General features: G+C 36.7%; 2 protein-coding genes across 2 annotated transcripts in view; both read left to right on the plus strand.

The window, feature by feature from the left end:
• Nucleotides 1-11,836, plus strand: part of LOC109827832 (probable anion transporter 3, chloroplastic) — a 16,980-nt gene extending 5,144 nt beyond the window's left edge. Inside the window, 4 exon segments of the mRNA XM_020394854.1 lie at nt 1-34; nt 365-502; nt 11,426-11,459; nt 11,557-11,836. The exon segment at nt 1-34 is cut by the window's left edge and continues 15 nt beyond it. Coding sequence (XP_020250443.1) covers nt 1-34; nt 365-502; nt 11,426-11,459; nt 11,557-11,729 — 379 coding nt within the window. The 3' untranslated portion in view covers nt 11,730-11,836.
• A 727-nt stretch (nt 11,837-12,563) lies between these two features.
• LOC109827824 (origin of replication complex subunit 2) lies at nt 12,564-18,565 on the plus strand. Its single transcript, XM_020394843.1, has 6 exons — nt 12,564-12,787; nt 15,280-15,386; nt 16,301-16,433; nt 17,170-17,464; nt 17,957-18,184; nt 18,263-18,565. The coding sequence occupies exons 1-6, from the start codon at nt 12,638-12,640 to the stop codon at nt 18,457-18,459; spliced, it is 1,110 nt and encodes a 369-aa protein (XP_020250432.1). The 5' UTR covers nt 12,564-12,637; the 3' UTR covers nt 18,460-18,565.
• The last annotated feature ends 2,676 nt before the right edge of the window (nt 18,566-21,241 follow it).

The following is a 21,241-nucleotide window of genomic DNA, read 5'->3' on the forward strand; positions in this document are numbered from 1 at the left end:
TCACCCTGTGACTCGAGTTCGAAAGATCATGCAGGTCGACCCATCAACTTTAATCAAATGAAATAAAATAAACGATTCAGTCGTTACTAAGAAAATCAAGAAGAAGTTTTTATACAACATTTTCTTCCATAATTCCATTCCTTGTTTATTCTTTGCCTTTCTTCCTTGTTTATTCTTTGCCTTTCTTCCTTGTTTATTCTTTGCCTTTCTGAACTACCAACAAGCTTTTATGCAAAAAAATGAATGAAATTTCTTACCTAACAAAATCCCAGAAAAGCGAAAAGAGATTAAATTTGTAACCACGGGCCGACTCACCCCAAAAGGATGATGAACTGATGAATATTTATATTTCCTGATGTTGCAGTCTATTGGCTTTGTTGGACCGGGAGTATCTTTGTTGTGCTTGAAATTTGCTCAAACTCCAACTGTAGCTGCAGTTCTAATGACCATAGCCCTGAGCTTGAGTTCTTTCAGCCAAGCAGGCTTCCTTCTAAATATGCAGGTACCGTTATCCTTTTTCCATGTCCCCTAAAAAAAAAGCAAAATGTCTTTTTAAAGAGAGTTAACCGACATTTATAACTAGGGATACCACTCAGATTTGTTGTTCTGAACTTACTTCCCCTGACCCTTTTTTTAACACTTTTCGCTATGCGAAATTTTAGTAGATATTGTTGGAATATCAAATTAAAATGTTAGAATAAATGAGGTTAATAGCATGAGTTTTAGAAGTGCAAGGGTCATAAGTTTAGAAGGGGAAGAGACATAGGTTATGGAAGAATAAGAGTAACTTACTCATTTATGACATTTATCTTTATGGCATTAAAATAGGAGTTTAATTTGTGACTATTGGTATGCCTAGACGTTTTTGTTTTTGAAGCCTATATAAAGGGCTATTGTAATCCTTGTTTGATATGAAGAAAGAAAATTGAAGAAATATAAGTGAGTTCTTTGTCTTCATTTGAAAGAGTCCTAAGTTAGTAAACTTAAGAGTCATCAGTGGTATCAGAGCCACTTGATCCAATTTTCCTATTCACTCTTCTTCTCATGGCTACCACAAATAATCTTGTCAATCCTCAAGTGCCCAAATTATTGAAAGATAACTATGAGAGTTGGTCAATCCAAATGAGAGCCTTATTTGGTTCTCAAGAGTTGTGGGAGCTGATCATTGATGGGTTCACGGAACCTACACCAGAAGTAGAAGCCACCTATACCGCCGAAGAGAAGAAGGCTCTCAGAGAACAAAGAAAGAAGGATAGCAAGGCTCGTTTTTTACTTTATCAAGGGTTGGACGAGTCTACCTTTGAGAGAGTTGCCGAAGCTGTTAGACCCTAGAGGGGGGGTGATTAGGGTCTTATGCTAATCTAATCCGATTAAATGCCAATTAAAATTAATTAATAAGTTATCCTAGCAAGTATGAAATACAACAAGAATATAAGCTAGGATAAGCAATATGAATAATGAGATATATCCTAGCAAAGAGATATATGATGAAGTATATGCAAGGATATATAAACTCAAGGGAAAACAATCTAAACTAGATAGTGGGCAATATAATCAACAAGCAATATGCTCCGATCCCTCACATCAAAATTCGAGCACGTGGTGGCGGCAATTGAGGAGTCAAAGAATTTGGAGGATATCTCAATAGAGGAGCTCTTGGGATCTCTCCAAGTTCATGAACAACGAATGCAAAAGAAGGCTAGTTCCATAGTTTTGGAGCAAGTACTAGAGTCAACATTGACTCTAAGTAATCAAGGCTCACAAGCAAGAGGTCGTGGTCGTGGTCGTGGTAGAGGCAGAGGACGTGGTCCCCAACAGCAAACCACTCAAAATCAAGTGGAGATCCAAAGCTTTAGAGGACGAGGACGAAGCAATCGTGGAAGATACACACCTGGCCGTGGAAGCAACAAGAATGTTCAGTGCTATAACTGTCACAAGTTTGGGCACTATGCTTCAAATTGTTGGCACAAAACTGAAGACCAAACCAATCTTGCCGAAGCAACAAATGATGTGGGTAACAACTCTACGCTTCTTCTTGCTAATGATGATTCAAGTGTTGAGAATGATGCTTGGTACCTTGACTCGGGTGCTAGCAACCACATGTGCGGGAAGAAAGAACTTTTCATGGAACTCGCAGAAGGAGTTCATGGAAGTGTGAGCCACGGAGATTCTTCAAAACTCCCGGTTGAAGGCAAAGGGAAGATTAAGATCTACCAAAAGGATGGTAAGCCCGAGTATATTTCCGATGTTTACTATATTCCTAACATGAAAAGTAATATTCTTAGCATCGGTCAATTACTCGGAAAGGGATACAAAGTATATATGGAGAACAACCATCTTTGGTTGAAAAATACAAATGGAGGCCTCATAGCTTGTGTTAAGATGACAAAGAACCGCATGTTTTCCCTTGCATTTAAACACGAAAGTAGACAAGTGTTTTCAAGGACTCATAGAGAATGAGTCATGGAGGTGGCATCTTCGCTTCGGCCATCTAAACTTCAGCGGTTTGAAGTTACTTCCCAAATGAAAAATATCATCATTTTACAAAATAGTCCAAAACATGAAAACCTGAAAATTGATATTTTGATATTTTGACTTAAACAACATTTTGAAACCTTATGAAATGATTGTATAGACTTGATAAAAGATATAATATGTTGTTATGAAGTCTATAACCTAGAAATACAATATTTTCATAAAATTGCATATTCTATGCAATATATTCAAAACACTAAATATGATTTTATTAAATATAAGCTTGTTAAAGGTGAAATCATATATAGGCATATAAACATGAAACAAAATAGTATTTTCCAATTCTATTCATTTGTTTCATAGTAAAACTTGAAAACTATCAAACCAATATATACAAAATCCAAAACGTGTATGTGTGTATATGATTGAGCTTAAAGTACTAACACACATAATATAAATTCCTAAACTAAATTACCCAAGCAATGATCTTGATCTTCAATAAGCTTGACTTGGTACACGTTGCGGATGAAGCTTGAACTTGATCTTTAACTTGAATTGTTGTATAGGCTTCAATCCGACATTCCGCCAACCTCCTTTGGATATGATCGTTGAAGCTCTATTCCATCCATCCTCCAACAACGTTGTTTGTCTACAAAACATAGGAATGCACAAATACTAGACAAACAACATTAGTGGTAAATTGTTTGTTAAACATCATCAAAACAAGAAGGCCAACAATCTCCCCCTTTTTGATGATGACAAACAATTTACAAAAAGGATATATGCATGAAAGAAATGAATATATAATTTATAATTCACATGCATATAAACAACAAAGAATATACTCACAATATTTCTCCCCCTTTGACAACATCAAAAAGGGGACAAACGAATTAAGAGAGCGAAAGCTCCCCCTATCAATAAGCATAGGTAAGTATAAAAACAAACACAGAATAGGGAATGGCTCCCCCTATCAAAATGCCATATAGAAAATATGCAATAAATGCTAAGGCATACATATGTGAGCAAGCATAGATGAAAAGTATGCTAAACACTCACATACTACAAGAGAATGAGAACACAAAAGTATGCTAAACACTCACATACTACAAGAGAATGAGAACACATATGAATGTGTCATTGAGATAAAGTGTCTCAAAACATAAACATAAAGATCAAAAATAGATCTATGAAATCAAAAGAAAAGGAACATGAAAAACATGCAAAAAGTTTTCAAATGAAAACGAATCAACCAAATAAAATCATAAATCAAAATTTAAATCATAAAATCAAACCATCATTGATTTTCAAAAATCAAGAGAGGCAATCATATCTAGCTCTTGAGCTAGTAACAACCCATATAAACGTTTTTAGCATCCGGTAAACAATGTTTGGGAATAAACACCCAATAAATCCGGAGGGTTATATAAATGCAAATCTCTCATCAAAACAAAACAAATAATCATGAAAACAAAAGATTTTACCCATTAAAAATTGTTTTCATATAAAAAGATTTCAAAGCATAATTTTCAAAACCAAGACGAAGAAAAATAAAAATACTAAAATTCTTGGTTTAAAATCAAATTTGTTTTGGTACCCAAGAACTCTTGGTACCAAAAGATTTAGGGACATGACCCCTATCATTTAAGCTCAAGGCCCTAGGGTTATGAGCCCTCTTAGGCACATATGGTGCACTAACATGGTCAAAACAATATTCATTCAAATGACCCTTCCGATTGCAATTTGTGCAATGAAAGAGATCCATTTGTTTTTGTAGACCATTAGCTCGTGCACGGGAATCATTTGCAAATAAGGATTTTCTTTTAAAATTATTTTGCAAATGAGAAACATTCTTAAACAATGGTCTATTTGGAACATATTGCAATTTAGAAGCTTTTTGTATATCAAAACAAAATTTTGCAAGATGTCCAAACCTACCACAAACATCACATTTAAAAACATGTGGTCTATTGGAAGCATTTGTCAAATGAGATTTTCTTTTCAAATCAAAGCAATATTTGGCCAAATGACCAAAACGACCACAATGATCACACTTGAACACACTAGCATGCTTATGATGAACTTTGTGAGAATGAGCATGTGAATGTGTAAGTGTACAAGATGAAGAAGCTACATGAGATGCACAAGGAACATTTGAATTCTTATGTTTGTGTGCATCATAACAAAACTTAGCTAAATGACCTAGACGGCCGCAAATAGAACACTTATAAGTTTTGCTATACATGTGTGCATGATGAGTGGATGATTTTGACTTAGTCTTGGCACACATGTCCATAAGCCTCTTATGATTATTAATGCATATTTTTAAAGTTGAATCTAAAGATGAAATACTATTTTTCATAAGATTCAAATCTTCATTTTTAGGCACATATGCATTTTTAGAAGTAGAACATAAATAGTTATTTATAAAAGAAGCTGTATCATTCTTTATGTTCTCTACTTCTAACATGGCATCAATCTTAGCATGAGATAAGCTAGAAATGGATGATGATAATTTCTCATTTTCCAATTTTAACATATCATTATTTTCTTTAAGAGCAATATTTTCTTGAGAAATGATATCAAAATTGGAAGCTAGCTTCTCATGATCGGATATAAGTTCTACATGCTTGCTTTGTAAATTAATTAAATCATTTTGCAATTTGTTAAAGGCATGCAATAATTTTTCACTAGCACACGCAAGTTCATCACTAGATAAATCATTATCGGGTTCGAACTCGCAAACCTCACTAGGGCTATCGCCTAGTGGCCGTGTGCATGATGCTCCACATGAACTTGAAGCCGGATCCGCCAAAGCTTGTTGGATCGCCTCCAAGTCCCCTTGATGTGCTTCTATAAATTTCCAAACTTTGTAAGCACTATCAAAATGAACAAACTTGTTAGACATAGATGAGTTAAAAGCATTTAACAAATATTCTAACAAAATGTTGTTCATAGTAAACATGCGATGATCATTTTTATTCCACTTGGATTTCTCCAAAATGGGCACAATATAAGCATCATCTATAATTTCCCATAAATCAAAGTGTTTAGATTGAACAAAAAGTTTAAATCTAACACACCATTGGGCATAGGGGAAATTATCTAATCTAGGAGCAATATTAATGGCATAACCTAAACCATGCATATCCATAATATAAAAGGCAAGCAAGATACAAATAAAGCTCAAAATTAGATTAGCACAATAAGCTAACTTAGATCTTTAACTCAAGGCGATTAGACCTTAAATCAAAGAGCACCAAGCTCTGATACCAATTGTTAGACCCTAGAGGGGGGGTGATTAGGGTCTTATGCTAATCTAATCCGATTAAATGCCAATTAAAATTAATTAACAACTATATTCTTGCAAGATAGATATACAATAGTTATAAGCAAGAATAAGCAATATACACAAAGTGATATATCCTATATGATGAAATATATTATGAGTTATATGCAAGGATATGAAACTAAGGGTGATATAAACATAAACAAGATAAACAAGATAAACAAGATAAACAAGATTCGGTGTACAAGTGTATTACAAAGTGATCTCACAATTAAGCACAAATACAGTAAATGATTATTCTCAAAACAAGGTGAGAACTCAATTAAGCACAACTCTTAGTCACAAACCCACAACCCCAAATTATATTATGAATGTAAATACAATAAGCTCAATGTAAATACAATAAGCTCAATAGGTTGTGTGTGAACAAAGAGATAATAAAATCAACTAAACTCAATATGAACACTAGCTTAATAAAAAGATAATCAAACAATATAAAATATGAAGCTAGATTGAGTTTAGAAAACTTCTCAATAGATCAAGAGTGGAAGGAGAAGAGTTGGATGCTCAAACACCAATAGATGATCTCCTCAAGCTCTTGTGGAAGTGATTCACAAAACCAAAACACTCAAATGCTTAAAAGCTTATAAACACACTTAAACCAAACATAAACCCTTGATTAAAACTTTCTTAAACTTGTTTTTAAACTCTCTTTAAAATCTACTTGAAAAGACATCAGCAATGGGGTATATATACCCACTAGAAATCTCAGCAAAAACCCCAAAACAAATGACAAAACAGCCCCCAGAGAAACAAAAATTCGTCGGTCGACCGAAAATTTTCATCGGTCGACCGGACCGGTCGACCGACAGGCTTTCTGTCGCCCAGTGAACTTTTGACCTCAGGTTCGGTCGACCGGTACGGTCGACCGAAATCTGATACATACATGAAAATCTGTATAGCTGATTTTAAAATGCTGTTTAAAAATATCAAATAAATTCCAAAAAATGTAAAACTTTGGGGAATGATTGTAGACATGATAATAAACATGCTACAACGACTGGTTTCGAAAAAGGACTTCCCAAATAAAAAATATCATCAATTTTCAAATATGTTCAAAAACATGAAAACCTGAAAGTTGATATTTTGATATTCTGACTTAAACAACATTTTGAAACCTTATGAAATGATTGTATAGACTTGATAAAAGATATAACATGTTGTTATGAAATCTATAACCTAGAAATACAATATTTTCATAAAATTGCATATTCTATGCAATATATTCAAAACACTAAATATGATTTCATTAAATATAAGCTTGTTAAAGGTGAAATCATATATAGGCATATAAACATGAAACAAAATAGTATTTTCCAATTCTATTCATTTGTTTCATAGTAAAACTTGAAAACTATCAAACCAATATATACAAAATCCAAAACGTGTATATATATACAAAAACCAAAACGTGTATGTGTGTATATGATTGAGCTTAAAGTACTAACACACATAATATAAATTCCTAAACTAAATTACCCAAGCAATCTTGATCTTCAACGAAGCTCTTTGTTGTATAGGCTTCAATCCGACATTCCGCCAACCTCCTTTGGATATGATCGTTGAAGCTCTATTCCATCCATCCTCCAACAACGTTGTTTGTCTACAAAACATAGGAATGCACAAACACTAGACAAACAACATTAGTAGTAAATTATTTGTAAATCATCATCAAAACAAGAAGACCAACAGAAGCAACGACAAGCAAGGAAGCATGGGAAATCCTTGCGACCATCTACAAAGGTGTCGAGCGGGTGAAGCGAATTCGCCTCCAAACTTTGAGGGGCGATCTTGAAGCAGCTCAAATGAAAGATGAAGAACAAATCTCCGATTATTATTCACGATTACTTCTAATTGTGAATAAAATAAGGAGAAATGGAGAAAAGATGGAGGACATCCGAGTGATGGAGAAGTTGCTCCGATCCCTCACATCAAAATTCGAGCACGTGGTGGCGACAATTGAGGAGTCAAAGAATTTGGAGGAGATCTCAATAGAGGAGCTCTTAGGATCTCTCCAAGTTCATGAACAATGAATGCAAAAGAAGGCTAGTTCCATAGTTTTGGAGCAAGTACTAGAGTCAACATTGACTCTAAGTAATCAAGGCTCACAAGGAAGAGGTCGTGGTCGTGGTCGTGGTAGAGGCAGGAGACGTGGTCCCCAACAACAAACCACTCAAAATCAAGTGGAGACCCAAAGCTTTAGAGGACGAGGACGAAGCAATCGTGGAAGATACACACCTGGCCGTGGAAGCAACAAGAATGTTCAGTGCTATAACTGTCACAAGTTTGGGCACTATGCTTCAAATTGTTGGCACAAAACTAAAGACCAAACCAATCTTGCCGAAGCAACAAATGATGTGGGTAACAACTCTACGCTTCTTCTTGCTAATGATGATTCAAGTGTTGAGAATGATGCTTGGTACCTTGACTCGAGTGCTAGCAACCACATGTGCGGGAAGAAAGAACTTTTCATGCAACTCGCAGAAGGAGTTCATGGAAGTGTGAGCCTCGAAGATTCTTCAAAACTCCCGATTGAAGGCAAAGGGAAGATTAAAATCTACCAAAAGGGTGGTAAGCCCGAGTATATTTCTGATGTTTACTATATTCCTAACATGAAAAGTAATATTCTTAGCATCGGTCAATTACTCGGAAAGGGATACAAAGTATATATGGAGAACAACCATCTTTGGTTGAAAAATACAAATGGAGGCCTCATAGCTTGTGTTAAGATGACAAGGAACCGCATGTTTCCCTTGCATCTAAACACGAAAGTCAACAAGTGTTTTCAAGGACTCGTGGAGAATGAGTCATGGAGGTGGCATCTTCGCTTCGGCCATCTAAACTTTAGTGGTTTGAAGTTATTGTCTACAGCTGGCATGGTACGAGGTCTACCAACAATTGATCCACCGAATCATATTTGTGAAGGTTGTGTAATCGGCAAGCAACCACGACTTTCTTTTTCCAGTGGAAAATCATGGAGAGCAAAGGCACCATTGCAACTTGTTCACACCGACATCTGCGGACCGATCGATCCCGTCTCTTTGGGAGGTAATAGATATTTTATAACTTTCATTGATGACTTCAGTAGAAAGTTGTGGGTGTACACTCTTAAAAAAAATCCGTTGTCTTTACTACATTCAAGCATTTTAAAGTTTTAGTTGAAGCAGAGAGAGAAACCGTGGCGTGCTCAGCTTATTTGCTCAACCGATGCCCCACAAAGATAGTGAAGAACAAGACACCTCAAGAGGCATGGAGCGGTTACACGCCTAGTGTGGCACACCTACGAATTTTTGGTTGTGTTGCATATGCTCAAGTACCTGAAGTCAAAAGGAAGAAGCTTGATAATCACGGTGAAAAATGCATTTTCATCGGATATAGCGAGGAGTCGAAGGCATACAAGCTCTACAATCCACTAACCAAGAAACTAGTTGTTAGTAGAGACGTTGTCTTTAATGAAGAAGAAGCATGGAACTGGAGCAATGAAGATCAACCCGTGGTGAATGAACCTGATGAGTCTCTACATGAGGAACCATCACTAGGTACACCACCAACTCCTCCACACTCTACACCCTCTCCTGCAAGAGGTTCTCCATCTTCTAGGGAAGGTAGTAGCAGCGAATCTACCCTGCAACGAGGTCCCATCAAAATGAGAAGCCTCAGGGAGATCTATGAGCAGATAGAAGAAGACGAAGAGTCAAATCTCTTCTGCTTATATGCTGATCATGAACCTCTCACATTTCAAGAAGTCGTAAAAAAAGATTGTTGGTGAACAGCAATGGAGGCGGAGATCCACGCCATCCAAAAGAATGACACTTGGGAGTTGACAACTCTTCCATAAAATCACAAAGCAATAGGGGTCAAGTGGGTGTACAAGATCAAGCGCACATCAAATGGTGAAGTTGATTGGTACAAGGCGAGGCTTGTAGCGAAAGGTTACAAACAAAAGTACGGCATCGACTATGAAGAAGTCTTTGCTCCGGTTGCTCGACTAGATACGGTGAGACTATTAATTTCACTTGCAGCTCATCACAGGTGGAATATATATCATTTGGATGTCAAGTCAGCATTCCTCAATGGCGTTCTTGAGGAAGAGGTGTACGTGCAACAACCAGAAGGCTTTCTTATAAAAGGGCAAGAAGACAAAGTGTGCCATTTGAAGAAAGCACTGTATGGCTTAAAGCAGGCACCACGAGCATGGAACGCCCGAATTGATGGCTATCTTCATCAAAACGGCTTCATTAAATGTCCCTATGAACACGCCATCTACATGAAGAGGAACCATAGAGGCGAATTTCTAATGATTTGTCTTTATGTTGATGATTTATTGTACACAGGAAGCAGTACCGAGATGCTTGCTGAATTCAAGGCGGCAATGTTCAATGAATTTGAGATGACGGACAATGGATTGATGTCCTATTTTCTTGGCATTGAAGTGAAGCAGCAACAAGAGGGGATTTTAATATCCCAGAAGAAGTACATGAAAGAGATCTTAGAGAAGTTCAAGATGAATGAATGTAACCCTGTGAACACCCCAGTAGCCATCGGAATGAAGCTATCAAGAGAAGGAGACGAACGTTTCGTGGATTCAATTTTTTTCAAAAGTCTAGTTGGCAGCCTGAGATACTTGACGATCACAAGGCCCGATATTACTTATGGAGTCGGACTTGTGAGTCGCTATATGGAGACACCGAATGAATCTCACTGGCTAGCTGCGAAGAGGATACTAAGGTATATCAAAGGCACACTCAACCTAGGTCTCTTCTATGCATATGATGAAAATGCACAACTAGTTGGTTACTCAGATAGTGACTGGGGAGGTGATCAAGATGAGAGAAAAAGCACCACAGGCTATGTCTTCTATCTTGGGTCAACTGCATTTTCATGGACCTCAAAGAAGCAAGGAGTTGTAGCTTTATCTTCATGTGAAGCAGAGTATGTGGCGGCTGCATCTACAGTATGTGAAGCAATTTGGTTGCGAAACATATTAAAGGAGTTGGATCATCCACAAGAAGACTCGACCGTAATTTTTGTGGACAACAAATCAGCCATCCAGCTTGCAAAGAACCCAGTACATCATGGGAGGAGCAAACACATAGATACACGGTTTCATTTTCTCACCATTGAACTGAAGCATTGTCACACCACTGAACAAGTGGCAGACATATTCACCAAGCCATTATCAGGTGAAACTTTCATGAGGCTAAGAGACATGCTTGGCATAAAGACATTTTGATTTGAAGGGGCGTGTTGGAATATAAAATTTAAATGATATGAAGAAAGAAAATTGAAGAAATATAAGTGAGTTCTTTGTCTTCATTTGAAAGAGTCCTAAGTTCGTAAACTTAAAGAGTCATCAGATATCGCCCCTGGGTGAAATTAGCGAGTCTGAGGGTAAATGAATAAAAAATAAAATTCACTGAGGAGGTCTATCTGCCAAAATGACACTGTAAGGATAGTGAGTTCAAAACAACGGTACTACAGGGAATCTATCCGCAATCAACCATTTACAATTATATGCCTTTAGAATCTAGAACTTAAGCATGTCAGTATTGGTGTCGGTTCTCCATCTGACTATAGCCTTTCTGGTGGTGGTTGTTGCAGGACATTGCTCCCAAATATGCAGGTTTTCTTCATGGTATGTTTATGACGTTTTCATTTAGCATCCATGTATTTTATCGATCAAACCCCTAAGTGAATATGTATTCTTGACATTCTTTTTTTAAATGAAACAGGTATTACAAATTCAATCGGCACGTTGGCTGCTATAATCAGTACAATAGGAGCTGGGTATTTCGTGCAGTGGTTAGGTTCTTTCCAGGCTTTCCTTACTCTCACGGCAGCTCTGTACTTCGCGGGCACTGTTTTCTGGAACCTGTATGCAACAGGAGATCAAGTTTTCTTTTAATTCTTTTCTTTCACATACATTTTTTTACTTCCAGGGGCCGAATCACTGTGTACTGTAAGTGCAACTGGAATGATTCAAAAAAATAGACCATCAATTTTCTTCACTGATCACAATGAGTACAAATATTCGCGCAACTGAGTATACCTGGTGCATTACTGCATATTGAGTGTTTGCATGTTTTTGTTAAACATGTACCTCCGAGATCGAGGAACTACGGAGGCAAATGCCAGTTTTTTTAAATCGAGATATTTTTGTCAATGGAACTAGATAGAAGCATCTATGATGATGTGTATTTCTCGGTGGAAGTCCCACAAAAATAGTAATTAAAACTAAGGCCATAGCATATTATCTAGATTAAAATTTTGAAACATAAACACAACTGAGATAACTTATCAACAGGGAATTTTCTCCCAAAACAAAATTAAAAAAAAGGGAAAATATCAAGTATGCAGAGTCACTATTGCATATTGAGTTAAAAGGAAAATGGGTTAGTTTCACATAATCCCCTTTATCTTTGTTTATCTCGCATAAACTTTGGGTGTCTCACCTCCTGACTTCTAAACTTTAGCCACCAGACCCCTCTACATGCAATTTGCAAATAAATAAAAAAAAATTTAAGAGAGTTTTTTTTTTTAATGTTTGGATTTCATTGGGATAAGGGAAGTTAAGAGAAAATATGTCAGATAAATAATGTTTAGAGGGGTGTTTAATTCAGGGGGTTATGTGAAATTAACCCAAAGGACATTTCAAGGAAAAAAAACGCAAACTGGGCCCAAATGACCTTTGGGCTGGATTCGGAACGGCCCACACAACTCATAGTAGATCAACTTATAAACCGCAGCGGGGATCACTGTCCTCAAAAGCGCGGGAAAAAAGCCCTAGCTTCATCTGCTCCGATTTCAAGGTAAATGGATCCAAAGTACGGAAATGAGGAGGAGGAGGAAGAAGAGGAGTTCGGATTCTCTCGTAATTACTTCCTCGCCCGAGAAGCAAGTGGATCTCGATCCGCTAAGAAATCCGCCCGCAAGCTCGCTGACATCGACCTCGTTGATGAACAGGTGCTTAATTAACCAATTTGAGTTGCTTATTGTATTACATTTCTAATGAAAATTTACTATTATTTTATTATATTCCTAATGAAATATTGATTTTATTTTGGATTTGTATTACGTTATTGGTGTTCGATTGAATGCCACAATGAACTAGTAATTTGATAAAGGAGAGATTTTGGAGGGAGTTGGATGCTATATTTGGGCTTTGCTCCTCTCTGTAGTATTCTGAATTAGTTGCAGTATTTTTTCCCCCAAGGTCCAAAATTACGAGAGAGATGAGTGATACTGTTTGATGCTTCAGATAAGTTTATACTAAGAAAAAGTCATATTTATAGTGGGAATATGCAACTCTGAGCAGAAAATAAAGAGTAATTCTATTTCTCTAAATTTTTGTTTGATAGAACCTTTCACTTACTGATATAAATTAAAAAATTTGTGTAAGGAATGGTTCCGTCAGATAGGATGATCCACAAACTCTTATGCCTCGTTTGGTACACGGAAAAGAGTGGGAATGGAATGCAATTCCAACTCTTTATTCATGCCTACCAAACACGATGTATATTTGGATGCTAGAATTGCTATTCTCACTTCTTATCAATTCCCACTTTATGTGGGGATTGTCATTCCCAATCATTTAACAAGGAATTGATATTCCCACTTAAGTGGGAATAAAAATAATCAAATAATTTCTGATTATATCCTCCTTATAAGATACGAATAGATATAAATTCCCATATGAAAATTTATTTTTATAAAAAAAGTATTGTTAGCTACTCATACAAATATATAAATAGATATAAAATATTAAAATAGTTGTTCGACCTTGCCCTAGTTCCACATCGCGTCTGCATAAGAAAAAATCTCATCTTCGCCTTGATGCCACTCGGTAAGGTAACCATTGTTTCTTTTTTAAATTTATATGTGTGGCTAATTTTTACTTAATCTTTACAAGAATTTTTTATCTTTTGGTGACTCGGTTAGGTAATCTATTGGCAATTAGATTAGCTAATATTTAATCTTTGGTGTTAGGTGTTAGATTACTTGGAAACAATTCTTCAATTTTGTCGATAGAGCATCTCTAGCTAATTATTGAATGATTAGCAAATTTTTTAATAAATCTCCTCTTAAGACAACTTCATAAGTTCCAAACGCGCAAAACATGTTCACGAGACAAACAATTCTTCAATTCTCTCTATAAAACCATCCCTAGCTAATTACTGAATGATTAGCAAAAAGTTGAACAAATATCCTCTTAAGAATTGTTTACTGCAAGCTTATTTCAATAACTAATAAAAGACAATGTTTAGCAATTGCTAGGAGAGTGAAAAAAAATATCATTTTCTATAAAACTTATTTTTCTCAAAAACTGAATGATTTAGTCATTTTTAACACATTTTAATGTTTTTAAAATTTTGTGTTTTTGTAAGAGCATTATTAGAAAACTAAATTTTATTCTCACTTGTGAATAAATGATACCAGACGTGGGAATGAGAATAAGATTGCTATTGCCGTTTCATTCTTTAAACGCGCCCAAACATGAGAATGAGAATTGGCATTCCATTCTCACATCTATTTCATTCCATTCACACCTTCTTTCCATTCTCACTTGACTCCGTTCCTGCGTACCAAACGAGGCGTTAGCACCTAGCTGACATATGGGTTACAAGACTCAAGCACTCTGCAATTTAACTTGATGAGATTTATCAATTTAGCATATTTGATTAAAAAAGGGACTCCATTCTAATTGGTGAGAAACCTTATATCATTGTAATGTAATGGGGTGGGGTAAGAGTTTTTCCTTGAAGGTGGAAAGTAATGAAGAAAGTGAATATAAGCTTTAAAACATCACAGTGGAAACTCAGGTGCTTGGATGCTTGAGGAATTCAAGATTATAAAGAATATTGAATATACCATGTGGAAGTCCACAGACACTGCCAATATCTCTGTCAGCAAAACTGAGTTTTTGAAATCTCATAGGAATAGAGATATACAGTGTAAAAGGCATCTGTCACAGTGTTCAACTTCCCGTAAAACGAGAAAGTTAAGTGCTACAGCTTGTAAGACTTGAATTGTGTCAATATCGTTGATTCATTGATGTAGGCATGTCGAGAGAGGCTTACAGAGGCTTTACACATAATTGAATTGATGCATCAATAACCCTGTTGATCTTCAAATTTATCTTTCATTAAAGGAATAGAACAAATTTAGATAGAACAATACATTAATGAGGACAGAAGTATAAAGAACACATAAAAGGATATGTGCAGGAGGTGGCTCAAAACAGTCAGTCAAGCAGGTGGTATATCCATATTTCTCTACTGGTTAGGATGTCATTTCGTTTTAGTAGTTCTGCATTGTGCAGGTGTAAGTCATGTGCATGTATGCATGTGGTTTATTCATTTTGATGATTGTAATTCATGCATTAAGTTCCTAATTGTGTTTCCCAATAGTGCATTTTCAAACTTATATCTGTATTATAACTTACAACGTTTTTTAAGGTCCTGAGAGCAGCAGCCTCAACAATTCTAACAAAACACGAGAAAGAGATAGAAGCTCTATTAAGAAGGTATAAAGACATGTATTCCAAGTGGCTCTTTGAGTTAAGGTACACTCTCATTCTATAATGTAGAGTTGTAGACTATATGCAGACTTTTTTTGTGCTTCTTTCAACAGTCTTCTCTAATATTTAGAGCACATAGGTAGCTATGCAATTTTTCATGATTCATCAAGTGTATCATCGTCAATCAATATGCTATTATTAAGGTTCCATTAATTAGTATTCTAGAGCTATGATAAAAGTTCCATTTGCTATCATACTAGAGTGCATAATTCTTGATGAACAGCATTGGTTATCCATTGGCATGCTGTTGTGCTTTGGTGATACTAGACAACAATGGTGGTTATTCCTAGGGAACAATTGAGCATAAAACTAATAAATTTACGGCATGTGCTTTCCATCTTCATATTCTTTGGCATCACTGTACATTATAGAGTTGGAAAGCATTGAAACGAAGAATGAAGAGTTATAGGGAAGAAATATTTTTTTATATTCTATAAATTATGAGCATGATTATGACTCTGCATTTGTAGCCTGTTTAATCAATACGCCATAAGATCTATTTTCTTCTTATTCTACTGCCACAATGTTATCCCCTAAATGCAATGTTTGTTAACTAAATATCTCATCAAGCTATAGATATGCCAATTAAATGGTTTCTTCGGCAATATGTTCTCTGGCAGTTGGTCTTGGTCAGCTGTGCAAGTTCCCCATGTGGTTTTACAAGTTCTTGCATACTTACGTACTTATTGTACTGCTTACTTTTCTATGTTGTAAATTCAAGTATATTGTTGTTCATTTAGTGTGGTTCAGATTATTTGTTATTTATTTTGTTTCAAGTGTCCTTGTTTTCCTCACGAATCTTGAACCTGATCAAGTGTATGCGATGGTCAATGTGTTTTCTTTGCGAGTTGTGTAACATGAAAAATGATTCTTGCTTAACAACATTTTCCTTGTTGCAGGTGTGGGTTTGGTCTCTTGTTCTATGGATTTGGTTCTAAGAAAGTCTTGCTCGAAGATTTTGCTTCAACATCATTAACTGATTTTGGGGTACTTGTAGTCAATGGCTATCTTCCATCAGTTAACATAAAACAAGTATTGTCTTTCCCCACATGCTAATGTGTATTATTTCATGAACTATATGCTTCTCTTTTCTTCTCTTAAAAATTATATTATAATTAACCTTGCTCATTGGTCAACATATTTACATATTTGTTCCATTTTGATTTCAGTCCCTGACAAATATGATATCCAATACAATTTCCTAAGGATGTATGACTCACTATTATGATTATTTTCCATGTGTGTGTGAACCTTGCAAATTACTCCTTCTAAGGGACCCATAATGCGCCCCAACTTAAGGGCTTTTATCTAAGGAGAGTCAAATGGATGAGAAGGAAAGAGCCCGTAAGCTCTGAATAAAGGTAGATTAGATTAGACACATAAAAAGAGGAATTTGATTTCAATTTGTTAACCAGATGTGTGAGAAAAAACAGCTAGAAAAGAGGAACAATGAAATTAGATGAAGTCTTTTCTGCTTTAGTGAGAAATCATATTGTTTATCTTCTACTAATCATGCTTCTCAAGCCTAAATGTGCCCCTACATAATGGTTATTGAACACCAATTCTACTAAGGACTTTTATTTCTTTAAATTTAAAAAGTTTGATGTGCCTCCAACCAATACTTCATATATGGCTATACGTTACTTCTGTATTGTTAATTTGCCCTTGATGAATAGAAGCGTAAAGTCTGACAGGAGTAAAGTTGAGATAAGTACCTCTAAGTTGCGTACAGGTTTCTCTTTGTTAAGAGATGGATTCTTTCTTGTAGGTTGTGATCACTATGGCTGAAGTTCTTCAGGACCAGCTAAAAGGCAAACACAGAAGTTCAACAGGAAGTAAGTCAAAAACCCAGCAGTCTTTTAGTTCCCAATCCATGGAAGATCTTCTCTCATTTCTGAATGGACATCATTCAAATGAGAACAACTGCCTTGTATGTGTCGTCGTTCACAATATTGATGGACCTGCTTTAAGGGATCCTGAAACCCAACAATGTCTTGCACGGATTGCTAGTTGTTCCAATGTTGGCATGGTTGCATCAATTGATCATGTCAATGCCCCTCTTTGTAAGTACCCTAATCCGCATAATAATAATAATAATAATAGCCTTTTAGATTTTACAGAATGAAGGAATAAGCATCTTATATTGATAAAATTTGTCTTACACAGAGAACAAACATGATTCTGGATAATTGTGCAAATCTACTTACCATGCCTCTTCATTTCTCTTCTTGAACTTTAGGATAATGACTTTTCGACCTAATCCAGGGCCTGCATAATTCCTCATATTTTATGTCTACAGATGACTGATAAACATGCAACAGTATATTTCATTTATATTAGGGTTAATTGCGCAATAGACTCCCTTTAGTATTACTGTTTTGAACTTACTACCCCTGTAGTTTCATTGCTGCAGATATATCTGCAACAAAAGAAACTATAGGGATGATAACTTTAAACAACGATACTACATGGGTTTATGTGCAATTAACCCTCGGTATTATTATCAGATACCCTATAGTTTTTATATAAGAATCTCTCTTGTTGTTTTATGATAGTGTGGGACAAAAAGATGGTTCACACACAATTCAACTGGTGCTGGTACCATGTTCCTACTTTTGCACCCTACAAGGTTGAAGGGGTTTTTTCGCCGCTAATTCTTGCCTCTGGCACCGCTGCTCAAACAACAAAAACAGCTCTAGTAGTCCTCCAGAGTCTGACCCCAAACGCACAGAGTGTTTTCAAGATACTTGCAGAGTATCAGCTGGCCAATGAAAAGGAGGAAGGTCTGTACAATACTTGTCATGTCCACGAATTTCTAACATTTTGAATATCATACATGGTTCTCTATTTTCTTCTCTTAGGTATGCCTATTAATACTCTGTATACCAAGTGTCGAGAGCGATTTCTCGTCAGCAGCCAGGTTACACTCAATTCTCATCTCACAGAGTTCAGAGATCACGAGTTGGTGAAAACCAGAAGGCACTCTGATGGCCAGGATTGCCTCTATATACCCCTTTCATCTGAAGCTGTTGAGAAATTGTTACCAGAGCTGGTTTGAATATGTGCTCTTGTGTTAGTACTTATAATAGTGTATTATTTGGGAGAAATTATTATGTTAATGAAATTCCAGGATCGGTGCAATTACCATTCATATGGTCATGTCATGCCCAATTTAAGTTGGAATTTTGTCACGGATGAATATATGCTTTAAAAAAACGTAAAATTCCTATTACACCCTCCAATCTAACTTAAGAGTGGAGAGGAAGGAGGAGGAGGAGAGGAAGGAGGTGGGGATGGAGGAGAAGGGGAAAGAAGGCAGGGAGGTCATTAAAATTTGCACTTAACCCCCAACTTTGCTCGTGTTATATACCCAGTGGCAGATGAGTTTATTGATGTAGGCAATCTTCAGGGGTATACTGAGAGGCATCATATCCTAATTTTAATGGTGTCCTAGGTAGTAAATACACGTAAGTTAAAATGTCTATAAAGTATGCAATCTAGTAATGTGATGTGAGGTTATGTGAGGTTACGGGACACTATGCAGCTCCGCCGTTGTACATACTCTGCTGAAGAGTTATATTTTTTTGGGGGAAAACACTTTTTGGCTCGCGCTTTAACGCGCGAGCCAACTCGCACAGAAAGATAAAGGAGTGGGACCCACTGTGCTAGTGGGGCCCACCCTCTGTTTCTGTGACGCGCGAGCCAAATAGCAGTCTTGTTTTTTTCGACATTCCCTCCTGATGGCGTTATGGTACCTTTTTGGAACCTTATCAAAATTTTGTGAGGACATTCCGGAGAAGTTGTTGGAAGTTTAAGATATTTTTCCTGGGATAAATTGCACTTAAATGTCCTATGGTTTTACCAACTTTGCACTTAAGTGATATCTGTTTTAAAATCGAGCCAATAAATTCTCCAAATTATTTAAATATTACAGATAAACGCTCTAAAGTTTCAAAATATCGCACTTTTTTGCCATTTTGTTTACCAAACGTTGTATATAAATACCCTCAGTTTGTAAATAATCTCACTTAAATACCCTAAAGTTTCTAAAAGTTACGCATTTAGAAATTGGGTTCTTTTTAACCTTGAGGTATTTATCTCACTTAAATACCCTCAGTTTGTAAATAATCTCACTTAAATACCCTATGTTATGTGGTGTTCTTAGATATGTAGAGCACTAGTAGAAAAACACGTATTCTAGACGGAATTTTTTCCGTCTAGAATGTATTAAACTAGACGGAAAATTTCCGTCTAGAATATTCCGTCTAGGATAAAACATTCTAGACGGAAATTTCGGTTTATTTAAATTTTTTTTTTAAGTAACCAAGTATTCTAGACGGAAATTTCCGTCTAGAATAGTATCCTATACGGAAATTTCCGTCTAGGATACCTAGCCAATTTAAAAAAAAAATTTACCAAATAAACCCGGGAATGCACTCCATTCCCCTCCAAAAACGAATAATTCATCCCCAAATTCCATAATTTCAGTAACCCCTCTCCTACTCCTCCCTCCACCGCCTCCCCCTCCTCTCCCTCTCCCTCCTCATCCTCACCCCCTACCTCTCTCTCCCCCTCTACTCCTTCTCCATCCATGGCCTCCACCACCTCTCCCTTCTCCACCTCTCCCGCCTCCTCTTATTGGGAACGACTCGAAATTAGGGCTAGGGCTATGGTTAGGGTTTTTCTCGCTCAAATTCGCCTCATTTGTTAAATCCTCTTCGATTCGATTCGTTAACATTTAGAGGAGACGATGAGTATAGATCCGGTTCCGACAGAGGCCTCACCCGCAAGATCGTACCCGAATCCGACAGAGGCCTCACCGCCGCTTCCTCCACAAGGATCCGATCCCGCCCGATCACTTCCCTATTGCCGTCGCCGATGGTCTACTTGATCGGGTTCGGATCCTTAACGGGTCTCGGATCCGGCTCGATTGCTTGATCCCGCCAAAGAAGGAGGAAGGAGAGACCAGGATGTCGTCGTCGGAGGTGAGATAGGTGATGAAGGCGGCGAAGATGGAGATGGCGAGGTCGAGGTTGAGATCGATGGAGAAAGAAAGGATCTCGTATTCGGAGTTTTTGAAGGTTTGAAGTGAGATCTCGAGTTTGGATTAGGGGTTGGGGAGCGTGAAAGCTCTCGATGATTCGGGGGCTGTGATTGTTTTGGGCAATGCCGTGTTTCTTCGGCCCGATGAGGTAATTTTTTTTTGTTGATTTGTGTTTTTTTCTTTTTTTTTAATGAAAATTTGGGGGATTTTGCAGGAAAAATTCAAATTTTTGTTCCATTTGCAAAGGTAGTCGTAGTTTGTAAGTTTTTCGGTAGTGAGCGTGATGGGAGATGAGGGTAGGCATTGGAAGGAGGGCTGGAGGCCGCAGAATAGAGGGGGGAAAATTGAATTTTTATGCAAAATTCCTTCAAATTATAGTTTGAACTTATGTTTTGAATCAAATTTGCTGGGGTCTGATCGTATTATCGTTTGCAAGCTGAATATGGGATATGTTGGAATTAAATTGTTAGGATTTTATGAAATGGTCAGGTGATATGTTGGAATCTTAGTCGAAGTTTTAATTTATCTTAGACTTGGCCTCTGTGCCATTCCTTGTAGCTTCGTCTACACAAGAACCCGTTTAGAAATTTGGTCTCTCCTAAGTCACCCCCTTTCTTTTCTTAAACTTATACTTTAGAGTTGTTATGAATTGATGTGATAGTTATTGCTCTTGCTGACCACTATGATGATATTATCTTACTAGCTACTAGTTGAACCTGTTTTTATAATTTTTCACAATCGATTTTTATTACTGTATGTTTTCTTCCAGCTTTGAACAATTCTGCATCAATTTGAC

The sequence above is a fragment of the Asparagus officinalis genome, unplaced genomic scaffold (genome assembly GCF_001876935.1).
Source record: "Asparagus officinalis unplaced genomic scaffold, Aspof.V1 AsparagusV1_Un470, whole genome shotgun sequence".
In the NCBI taxonomy this organism is placed as follows: domain Eukaryota; kingdom Viridiplantae; phylum Streptophyta; class Magnoliopsida; order Asparagales; family Asparagaceae; genus Asparagus; species Asparagus officinalis.

Bases quoted from the DNA above. Each gene is read 5' to 3' on its own strand.
- LOC109827824 (XM_020394843.1), top strand. From the start codon at position 12,638: ATGGATCCAAAGTACGGAAATGAGGAGGAGGAGGAAGAAGAGGAGTTC. The intron at 12,788-15,279 runs GTGCTTAATTAA...ACGTTTTTTAAG, and splicing joins TCGACCTCGTTGATGAACAG to GTCCTGAGAGCAGCAGCCTC. The intron at 16,434-17,169 runs GTATTGTCTTTC...TCTTTCTTGTAG, and splicing joins CATCAGTTAACATAAAACAA to GTTGTGATCACTATGGCTGA.